This window comes from Drosophila novamexicana, unplaced genomic scaffold (assembly GCF_003285875.2).
Source record: "Drosophila novamexicana strain 15010-1031.04,08,12 unplaced genomic scaffold, DnovRS2.1 tig00004555-arrow-pilon, whole genome shotgun sequence".
NCBI lineage: Eukaryota > Metazoa > Arthropoda > Insecta > Diptera > Drosophilidae > Drosophila > Drosophila novamexicana.
This window is the reverse complement of record NW_020825052.1, coordinates 4,725,976-4,737,618: the sequence shown is the minus strand read 5'-3', so window position 1 is coordinate 4,737,618 and position 11,643 is coordinate 4,725,976. Positions and strand designations below refer to the sequence as shown.

At 44.6% G+C, this 11,643-nt stretch overlaps 1 protein-coding gene across 2 annotated transcripts; it reads left to right on the top strand.

Annotated features, from left to right (window-relative positions):
• The first annotated feature begins 540 nt into the window (after window positions 1-540).
• Window positions 541-1,643, top strand: LOC115770249 (putative trypsin-6). Of its 2 annotated transcripts, none has more exons than XM_030715460.1 (2): window positions 541-845; window positions 902-1,643. In XM_030715460.1, the coding sequence occupies exons 1-2, from the start codon at window positions 607-609 to the stop codon at window positions 1,512-1,514; spliced, it is 852 nt and encodes a 283-aa protein (XP_030571320.1). In that variant the 5' UTR covers window positions 541-606; the 3' UTR covers window positions 1,515-1,643. The 2 variants fall into 2 exon arrangements, with proteins under 2 accessions (XP_030571320.1, XP_030571319.1); XM_030715459.1 differs by having other exon boundaries at window positions 896-1,642.
• Window positions 1,644-11,643: the final 10,000 nt, after the last annotated feature.

The following is an 11,643-nucleotide window of genomic DNA, read 5'->3' as shown; positions in this document are numbered from 1 at the left end:
ATATATCTGCTTTATTAAATTTCTACAAATTATTTTGATTTGATTTACACTGCCGTTCCCCAAGAATTATATTTGCCAGTCTCATGAAAGAAGGAGTAGTAATTATTACAGTATAATAATAAGTTGTAAGAGTGCAATAAGGGTATTAAAATTTCGACTTACCGTGTTGAGCACTCCACTCACTCGATCTTTCTCGCCCTCTCTCTTGTTCCTGTGCTCTGTCACAAAAGTGTGGCAGACAGAAGATGTTGCCCGTTTCTGACTCCCGCACCCGTTTCGGGCTGCCACAGCCTGACTCCGGCTGCTGTTTACTTGTTGCTGGCTGTTGGCTGTCTGCTGTCTGCCGTCTGCCGTCTGCTTGAGCAGCTTATGCAAATTGTGTGCTTATTGCCCAGCCATGTGGGTGTCAGGCAGTCATCCAGTCATCTAGTCGTCCAAGCTTCCAGTCAGTCAGTCAGTTATCTGGCGACGATAGACTTGTTGTCTTTGTTGACATTTCGTCAGACTGAAAGCGACTTGGCTTGCTTACCAGACAGCCAAAGTAGGCTTGGAAGCAGTGATCAAGGCCTTGGCTCGGCGCTTTGTAGCAATACAATTTACAGTATAATGCAGCTGCAGCTGTTGCTCATCTGCTCGGTACTATCATCTGCTTTTCCCGCCTACTATTTACCATATGACCAAGGGGAGAGGTCGGAGCCTAGCCATCATCCATATGCTAAATATGTGGTATCCATACAGACGAAGCTGCCCAGGTCGCAATACTTTGGCACCAATCACTTCTGCGTGGGAACTATTGTGGCGCCGATTTACGTGCTGACTGCTTCGCATTGCATTCTGGATTCAAAGTAAGAAGGTTTTATAATATGTTGCAGGTAACTTAGCTCTTCTTGCTTAGCCGCAGTCGCCTGTTGAAACCAGACGAGCTCCTGGTCATCGCCGGTGCACCCAATCGCCGAAGGCCCACGGAGCATACGCGCATCTTGCACATCCAGTCAGTGCACCCGTACTCCCGCAATCGTATTACCTTCAATCACGATCTGACTTTGCTACGACTCCAGGACAACGACACACTCGATCTCAATCTTACACTCAGCCTGGGCATAGCACAGCTGGCAACACATCAGCCGTACGCGCACTCGAACTGTATTGTGCTCGGCTGGGGTCGAGCACAAATGAAGGCACCCTTTGCTGAGGAGCTCATGCCGCGAGTCTTTCACGTGCAGCCGCAAAAGTATTGCCAAAGCGTTTTTCCAGTTAGCTTCAGGAAAGAACTGTTCTGTGCTACCGTGTCGCCCGAGGCTTCGCAAGATGTTTGTGGCGGTGACTCAGGCGGACCACTCATCTGTGGCAATCAGCTGATGGGTATTGTTACCCGTGGGGTCCTTTGCGATCGCCGTTACCCAGCACTATTTGTTTCCGTTGCCTCGCATCGTGGCTGGATAAAGCGAGTCTTCTCAGGAGTCGGAAAATCCTGGCCACTTATTACATGGCTTAGTTTACATATTGTTTACTAGCATTATGAATTGTGGATCGTAAAAATTCAAGGACATTTCTTATACTTATATTCATTTTCAAATCAAATCAATTTTGATGTTCTTGAAAGTGGGACAATTGCGGCCCATAATTACATGGCTATGTTAAAATATTGTTAATTGTGGATTGTCGATTTAGAAGAGGTTCTCCTCAAACTAATATCCATTTTGAAATCAAACCAGTTGTTATATTTTTAAGGCCTTGTTAAAAACCAATTCACAGATTCCACTCCCGAGTGCTGCCTATCTAAACCGAACGCTGCTTATTCATTAGAGTTCATTAGTTGCAATCAAACTGGCCAAATGGACAAGAAACAATTATCACGGCTACGCCTGCCTAGCGAAATGCCCGCCCGCTCAGTTGCACGATTTTTCCCAGCAAAAGTAACCACTGCGAGCACCGCAACCACCGTAACCACTGTAAGCAGCGGCTGCCATCGAGAGACACCAATAGACACCAGGCCGACAATCTGTTGACCTTCGACGGCTCTTGTGACGCCCGCCCATAGACAACAGCCGAGCCGGGCCCCAGCTCGAAGTCGAAGTCGCGGTGAAGTCTCGTGGCCAACAAAGTAACAAGTAACAAGCCGGCCAGGCTAGGCCAGGCCGGGCCAGTCTCAGTCTCCATCTCCCCCTTGGACGTCAGCTGCGTCTGTGTCCCCAAGTCCATTGCAATCTTAGACTCAGTCTTGGACTGATCTCAGCTGCGCCTGCGTCGCTTTCAATGGCGTTATTTATGTTTATTACCTCTAAGGTCGTTCGTTTCTCGATGCAGGCCGATTTGCTGCTGTTGTTGTTGCTGTTGTTGTATGGCTTGTAGCACTTGTTGTTGTTGCTGTCGCCGCTGTTGATACTATTTTGTACGCAGATATCAGTAAATTTAGATTTAAAGTGAATGCGCGCGTTGAGTGTCAAATGCGCCAAGTGTCAAGAGACAAGTTGTTGTTGTAGTTGTTGCTGTTGTTGTAGTTGTTATTGCAGGACATGCTACATAGCTTGAGTGACTGCCCAGCCAGCCTGCTGCACCTGCTGCTATTGCTATTGCAATTGCTGTTACCGCCTGCCTGCACCAGTTACAGTTACAGTTATGAAGCGGTGCGACTACGTGTCCAACCTGTTGCCCATATAAGTCCAGAGCATAAATTTCCAATTGTTGCCCGCCCGCTTATGAAGACATTCAATAAGCACACACGCATATAAATTATTTACGAGTCTGTCCCGAATAGCCGAAACGCCAAGCGCTGCGAAACGCACAGATTTTTGTGCTAATTTTATCACTTTGTGTGTCGCTCTGCCGTCACGACTTCTGACAGCACATAAATACTCATAATTTATTAATACGGTAAATGTTGCATGCAATAAGTTCATGGCGACAAAGGCAGCTACGGCAACAAGTGGCAGCCACAGGTCGCAATTGAAGTTCGGCTCCCAGTTGGGACACCCATTTGGCGAAGCCAACGAAGGGTTTTATACCCTTCCCTTCAAAACAAACCATATATTTTGTTGAAACTGAACTAATAACTAGCTAGTTATATCTAGTTTTTGAACAGAATTTTCGAAAAGGTTCTCATTTCAACTTAGCCGTGCTGTTTTTTACCTTCTTATTAATGAAATTACAGTTTACTTAGATATGTGAAAATAAGCTTTTAGTCGAACAGAATACAAATTTTGCCACCAACAGCTTTTCACAATGAAACTCTTTCATTTTGAAAGTAAATCTTAATTATAAAAATGTATCCTCTCTCCGATTTGTCATTTAGTGGGAATTTCTCGAAAGCCGAAATGTTTTTCAATTCCACCAATTTTCTACAATTATGGGTGAAAAGTTTAAGAAACCTTGACTTCGCGGCTCAATCAGTCCATCAAGAAAAAACGATTAAGGTATCTAGATTACAAAGCTCCTTCCTGTTTTAATGAACTTTCCAGCAATAAGTGTATGAAAAGTGAATTTAACTTTAACTGGAGCACACGCAGTCCCAAAGAGTCTGCATAAATAATAATTTCATCATTGTGCGGTTGTGATGATTTATTTGGCCGACTGTATAAGGATTGGCCTTCGGTTTTGACCAGCTCCCTGTTCCCAGTTGCTGCCGGTTACACCGTGTTGCTCCGAGTTACCATGTTTCGCATCATGCTGCTCTCTCTTTCTCTCTCTATCTGCTGGTTGTCATAAGTGTGAGCGATTTATTGTCATTGCCCCTGGAACACTATGAACTGGCAACAATTGCACTTTACTTTTTCTCAATTCCTAATTCAATTTTGGTCCTGTCTTGGCAGTCTCTGTCACTTTGGGCTGTCACTTGTTCAAAATGGAAACAAAAAAATATATAAAAGCTTGTTGGTTGTGTTTGGTTTTGGCTGCTGGCAGAAACGCCTTCAAACTTTGGGCCAAGATTAAGGGGAGAGAAAACCTTTGGCGAAATATTTATAGCAATAATTTATTGTAGTTTGGAATTTATTGTCTACGACACGTTTCAATTGCTCGTCTGCTGTTAGAGAATTGAGAATTGTTGCGGCACTTAGCGAGCATGTTGCTGGCGGCGACGGCGGCGACTGTTGCAGCATTTGACACTTGCGAGATTTATCGCCGGCTCTCAGATACATTTCTAAGATGCCTGAGTTGGCAGCTAATGGAATCTTAATTTAGCAGTGCCAAAATAAAGCCAGCCGCATCAGCAGCAGCAACACCAACAACAGCAACACACTCACAAATTCCATGCCAGTTGGCACCCTCAAAGCAATTGAAGCTGGCCGAACATTTCAGTCGACTTGTAAATTAAATTAAAATGATTCGCGACAGACTAAAGGGTTGTCAGGTTAGCAGTCGTTGCACGGCAACAACATGTGGCCCGGTCGGGCAACTTTTGGCAGCTACTGTTTGCAGGTGCGTTCCCGGCAATGAAATTAACGCCGACAGCAGCATAATTACAATATAAATGCGCAGCTTTTGCCTTATATGGGCCAGCCTCAATGTCAAGTTGCGAGCACGTAATTGGCGATGGCCTCTGCAATTTGTGGCCATTTGCTGTGTCGGTTTGTGTCCCAGAGTGCACAACTGCAGGAGCCACCCTCGTGGCTTGCCAGTATCAGCTGCATTATACATGCTGATTGAGCAACATTTTTGCGCAACCCACTGACAAAACAACGCGCCTATCGACAGACAATCAACAACGGCAGCAGCAACTGCAACCACATCCTTTCCACCTCCGCGTCCGTTATGCAGTTCACTTCCTGTCCAGCAGCAGCACAATCTTTCATTCATGAAATTTGTTGCCGTTGTCATTGTTTGTGTTGCAAATCAAATGCCCGGCGGCTGCAGCATGCAGCAACAGTTACCGTCTTGGTCGCATAAATTGCTGCTGGTACGACTGTTGCTGCTGCTGTTGCTGCTGGCGGGGATTGTTGCCCCCGTTCACTGTTCCACTTTGGCTGCAGCAAATCTGAGGCGGTTGCTGCTGCGTTTTTGACTCAGTTATTTTAACGAATTTATTTGCAGCGCTTTCATGGTCAGCGCAACAATTTAATGTAATTTAAATGACGTGCCCAGTACACAAACGCAAAGGACAGGTGCAGATTCTGAAGAGTCTTCACAGTCGGCTGTCTTCAGTCTCTAGTCGCCAGACTCCAGTCTACCGTCTTCAGCCTTTGGTGGGAGTATGCAGGCTTTTCGCATTTTTCTGCTCGCCATCGGCGGCAGCGGTGGCGGCTCCTTTGTGGCGACATTGACGACAACGACGTCGTCCACAACGGACGACGACAGGCAATGTCGCTATCAAGTTTTTGGGCGAGCGGACACATTTTAATGATGAGTCGGACGACTCTGGAATTGGGCTGGTTGCTGCTGCTGTTGCTGTTGTTGTCGCTGTCGTTGCCATTGCAGTTGTTGGTGCTGTCTCTTCTACGGCGGCTGCTGGTGGTGACTGTTGTTGCTGCTGCTACAAGGGAAATGCTAATTTGCGTATGTCGCTCTTTGGAAGTGCCGGTCGAATTGTGGTTTTTAAAGGCTAACAGGAGTATTTCAGCTGCGTAATGCAGCACATTGTTAATGCTTTTTTAATCAACTTATCCTTGGCTTAAAACTTTCATCTTTTTAATTTAAAAAGAAACCGAATTTTTTGACTTGCAATCATATTTTCAGATATAAGCCGAAAGACCTAAGAAAACAGAATGTATCTTCAAAACCTTAGTTTATATATTTTAAATTTATTATTCGACAATGGAAGCAGAAACACATCTACAATTACTTTGACACTTGGTAAAAGGGTATCAAGGCTTCGTTGTTCCGTTCGCAAGGCCCTTCTCTTCTGTTTCTTTAATCATTCATTCAGTTGGCTAAATTGAGTTGCCATCCTCATCGTTGTCTCCGCTATTGTCTCTCTTTCTCCCTCGTCTGATCTTTGTTTTGTATCAATTTAAAGTTTCGCTTTGGTTCATTTGCGTGGGTCGATTGTTCGTCTCTCCGACTATCCGATTCGTTTTTTAAATACTTATTAATAAGGCTTATTAGTCGACTCGCTTAACAGGTGCAAAGACGGTAAATTAGTTTCGGATTTAACAGACAATCGGTCGGCTTTTAACATAACCAATCGCCGTGTGACAGTTGAAAAGCCAGCAAAAACATTTCCCACAAACTCAGATACAGACACAAATACAAATACAGACACAGAAACAGATTGAGTTTCAATTTCATTTTCAGTTTGCGTATTGGAGCATCAAATGAGGCGAACGATTGTCACAAATTATGCACAATCAATGCATCAATTAAAGCCACCAAATTCAAGCAAGAGGCAGAGTCAAAGTAAAAGCAAAAGGGTATCAAGAATAACAATTGATTTCAATTTGCAATCAAATTGAAATGAAATCAATGACAAAACAAAAACGATAAAAGCAACAACTTACACCCGCATAGATTGCGAGGCGGGATTGTTGCTGTTCGTTTAATTGATGTTGCTGTTGTCGCTGTCGTTATCGTTGTCGTTGTCGCTGTTGTTGTTGCTGCTGTTATTGTTGTCGGTGTGACGGCGAGGGGTAGCTTTTGCCTATTGCGTGACGCTGGCTGTTAGAATTGTGGCTGCCAGTTGGCGATTTATTTCACTTTCGAGCTGCCGTTGCCGCTGATGTTGCTGCATTGCCTTTGGGGAAACAATAAAATAAAGTGGCAAACAGTCAACAGCAGCGGCAACATCCACAGCAGCAACGTCATCATCAAGAGCGTGATGTTGGTGTGAAACTTTTTCAATTGACTCATGCGGCAATTGTGTCAATTTGTCAGGCATTGATTTCGATATCGGCTTTGATTTCTGCGATTCTCATTGGACCATGTGTGGGCAGCAATCATTAGAGTTTATGATAATATGCGGGCGGTCAACCCTCGTTCCAATCACTCAACAACAACAGCATCAGCATCAGCAGCAACAACAACAACAATAACAACAACGAGAGGAACAAGAGGTACAACAGCAACAAGAGCAACCCCTTGTCATGTCTTGACCACGCTCAATTTCCATTTTATGCGCTCGCTGTGCAATTAAGTGATTTATCATTTGGAGTTGGTGGTGGAGCTGAAGTTGAACTGCGGCCAATAGCCAACTTAATTTTAGCGGCAATCAAGCAATAACAAGCTGCAACATGCCGTGTTGCACGATTGCCTTTAACTCGACTCTGGCCGTGGCTCGTTGCAACAGCAACAGCAACATCAACTGATATCGATAGCTTTGCCTTTGCCTCAACTGCTGATTGCATCTGTTGCAGCAACAAAATTACAAGCAACAACAACACCAGCTAAATTGAATTTGAGAAAAGCCTCGCAACGGCGTCTGCCGAAGCTTCAGCTGCCTCGACTTCAGTGTGCTTCAAGTGTGGACGCCGCGGCTGGAGTGGCGGGACGAGCGGTGGCTACGTGCCGCAATCAGCAACACCTACAAAAATGCCAAATGATATCGCTGCGTGCGCATCAATTGCCAGCCCAGTCAGCGGTCACCAGCAGCAGCAAGAGCAGCAGCAGCAGCCCACCTACTCCTCTTCCCTATGTTGCGCCCCCTTCGACAACCTTTTTGCACATGCATTAAATAATTTTACACTTTGTTTGCCATCTCCGCGAATGCAAATGCGATAATCGCCAAACGCTTGGCAGCTAACGAGACGCGAACGACGTGGCACCAGTTGGGGATTGGATCGCGGGCGGAGCGGAAGGATTGCAATGCCAGTGATAAGGCTCCTTTTAGGGCATTGGCGACTGGCCTCGACAACGGCCTTTGTCACTAGCACACTGTACCGCCAGAAATCTTAGATCTAAGCCAGGCGCTGCTGCCGTTGCACACGCGGCACGAGCAACAAATTGCCCATTTTGCTGGCCGCGTACGTGCCGCAATTTCAAATGACATTTTCATTAGCAATTCGTTTTGAAAATTGCATCAAGTCCACAAGTCATCGCGATTCATGTGCATTGCCTAGTCTGCGTGGAGTCAATCGTTTTCAAAATTTGTTCATAATTTATGTGGGCATGCGAGCAGAGAAAATTCGACTACAAATCATTACGGTCTTGGATTGAGCAATGCAACAATATGTTGCAAGCTGAACAATATTCCATAAAGTATTGAATAGCCGAAATGGACTTAGTCAAAATTTAATTGTATTATATTTCTATTTTATACCGTCATTTGTATTATTTGATTCACAAAGTTCATTTCTTATTCGTACGCAAAGCGCTCTCAAATCGCCAACACATTTTCGGCTCGACCGCTGCCTCTACGTTCTAATCGCTTTCATGTAGATTTTCAGTTTTTGTATTGCACAAGGCGATAAAAAATTGGCAGTCTGGGCATCCCGAATGCGCCTCGACATCGGACATCGGACATCGGACAGCGGACAGCGGATAGTGGACATGAGACAACTGGTGGCGACCGCCGACGCCGCCTGTCGCTGCCCGGTTCTCGGCAGTCTGGCGGCAACTGCAAGAGCTGTACGCGAACAGAGATTAATATGTCCAATTACTGTGACAAAATCGCAAAATGCCGTCTGCATTCAGCTTGCCAAAAACATAGGCCACAAAAATGATATAATAAGTGGCGAAAAATCCGACGGGTGGCGATCCTGTCGACGGCGGCGACGGTGGCGCGTGCTAATTAGCGTCAGTTGGTGGCACAAAAAGTAAACTAATTTGTGGAAAAGTCGACGATACACGTTGCAACCCCAATGCCTGTGGAGCAACCCCCACCAACACAAAAACAAAAAAAAAAAAAACAGCCAAAATCAAGAAAGTTTCATTAGTCAAGAGTCAAGTCGACCAGGAGATATCCTATACCCAGGGTCGAGCTGCAATACCTTATGATATTTCTTACATTTATAGAAATGCATGTACGAGCATATGATATCCAAAATTGGGTTAGAAAGCATTAGTATAAATCAATGTTAGTGAAATAAGGAGTGCTCATCAAGAATGTATAACATTTTTTGTTGTTGCGAAGAGGCATTCCTTAATGTGTTGCAAATTTTGTGACACAGTCGTTATACCCTCTGCAAAAGTATACAAATTTAAATAAGCGCACAAATATTTTCCATGTCACGTTGAATTGTGAATTTTTTGTCGCTTTCGTTTTTGTTGTTGTGTATGAAATTAATTTCTTGTCGTCTTTTGTTGCTGATGTGGGGCAACACGGCGACAACAACAGCAGCAGCAGCAGCAGCAGCAGCAACAACATCTCACCTAAATGGCAATACAAAATGGCTGCCACCAGCGGCAAAGATTTTGTAACAGCTGCACGGCCCAAAAGCCAAAAAGCGTGCTCTCATTTTTATTTCTTGTCATTTGTTGGTGCTGTTGTTGCTGCTGCTGTCGCGCACAATGTTTTGTTTGCCTTTTCTCATTTCTGAGTTTTTATTAGTTGTTGTTGCTGCACTTGTTGTTGCTAATTTGAGCAATTTGCCGACCAGCGAAATCGTCGCGAATGCCGAAAGTAAACAAGAAACAACAGACAACAGGCAACAGCCAAGAGACAAGGCACACGAGTCACATGTTTGCTAGTGTTTTTCTTTTTGAATAAATATTTTTAATTAAAATTTACTCAAAGCCAAAGGAAAAACGTGACTTTAGCTAGAATGACGTGGCACAGGAAAAACTGCCACCAAATGTTAACAAATCCTTTAAATTTAAAAATGACAAAACCGATTTTGTTACAGGTAACAAACAATTTAAAAATCTGATTTTATTTTGAATAAATAAATATATAAGTATATTTATATGTCGAATTTAAATATGGTACATTTTTTTTGACGGTCATGAAGCCAGAGACTTGAAGCTAGAAATTCCTATTTATATAAATTTGTGTCCTTATCCGATGTTAACATTTTCCAGCCGCAAGGTCTAAAGTATCTCTATGAACAGAGTATTGCGCAATCCGTTGCAACATTCTTATTTGTCGCATATCATATTTTCTTTTATGTGTTTTTTATTTGATATAATTTGAATAGCACTTTAATAATTTAAAATTTGTCTCATTTCAGATTCATGTGTACAAAAGTTCAAATAACTTCTGAAAAACTATTAAGTGAAAGAATTTCAAATACAATTCCCATCCGATGATTCCTAATAATTTGTTAAGTGAAAAAACTAAAAGGAGTTCGTATTCAATTCAATTATTTATTCACGAGGTAAGTTTAGCGATATAAGACATTACCGAGTCAATAGTTAATACAGCGAAACGTGTCACATCTCCGCTCTGTAATTCTCCATCTCTTTCGCTTACACTTTTTCTTTGTGACTGAAGTAGTCATTTGCATCGCCATTTTCCCCATTTTCCCACGCCTCAATCGGCCGGAGAGTTCTGGGTCCGGTAATTAGCGAATGCAGACAGCGCCAACCTAACGATGTCACTTTATCAGCGGGTTTGTTTTTTGTGCAAGTTGTACCGCTAATATGGCCTACGCCTACTCCAAGATCCAAAGCCAGTCGCAGTCCAAGGCGAAGACGACTTCAACACGGCAAATGCCAACCAATAAGCGAGATAAAAGCCAAACGCACTGCGTCTGGATCGTCTGCTTTATCCTCCGCCTCCTCCTCCTCCTTCTCCTTGACTCCTGCCTGCCTGCATAAAGCGGAGCACTTTGCATTAGCGACATAATTTATCTCGCCAACGAGCAGGCGGCGGCGGTGGAGGAGCGGCAGTCGGAGCAGCCACAGAGGCGTTCATTGGGGTTAAGATCGGGGACAGGGCGGAGGAGCTAGTGGCATGACCACGCAGACGCAACGGCTGCCCATCTCAGTTGCCGTTGCCGTTGCTGGTTGTTCGCTGCTCGCTGCAGTTGCTTCATTCGTTCGTTGCACCTGCAGCCTTGCCGCGTCATCTTCGCTGCGTCGACGTTGTCGTTGTCGTTGTCGTCTTCATCGTCGCCTTGCTGGACTTGCACTTGGATTGGCACAGGTACTGGGGACTCTTCTTGGACTACAGCCGGCTCCCACTGTTCGCTTGGTGTTGTTTTCTTGCGACTTTTTTTATATTTTTTGGCGCAACAAGTGCAATTATTAAAAATTCCGGAATTCGCATGAGAGTAGCAGGGTAAAAGGGGCAGCCAGTTGCGTGGGGAGTTGTTTCCAGTTGCTGCTCCTGACTGCCGGCTGCTGACTGCTGGCTGCTGTTGCTGCTGCACCTCCTCATTCGCCTTACGCATGCGCCGCTGCCGCTCAAGTGCGTTGGCTTTCGCATTAATTATGCGTTTCGACCCGAGCCAAGAGATCCAAGCGATTCAAGCGATCCGTGAGTCGATGCTGACCAGAAATTGATGTGGCTGCTACTTCTGGTTGGCGATGTTCTCTTGCGCAAAAGCATTTAATAACAGCGCACAAATCGATATATCATTCGCCTTTGGGTTACTTTCTTTCGTGGACTCTCTGCAATGGGCTGGGCGGGGGGCCGCTGTCTTCCCACACTTCAGCTGAAAAATCAATTAAAATATCTTTCTCGTCTTTTTCGCTCTCTGTGTGTGCCGCGCAAATAAATTTGCCATAAAAATTCCACTAAATCATTGGACATGGCAGAAGTAACTTTGTCGCTTGGACATTAACATTAACATAGCTGAGCAAAATCCTGAGCTAAAAGGCCTCGCTAGATTCATG

What these genes read in the sequence shown, in the direction of transcription:
- LOC115770249 (XM_030715459.1), top strand. Translation starts at nt 607, where the DNA reads ATGCAGCTGCAGCTGTTGCTCATCTGCTCGGTACTATCATCTGCTTTT. An exon ending in CATTGCATTCTGGATTCAAA is followed by an intron (nt 846 to 895) that starts GTAAGAAGGTTT and finishes CTTCTTGCTTAG; the next exon opens with CCGCAGTCGCCTGTTGAAAC.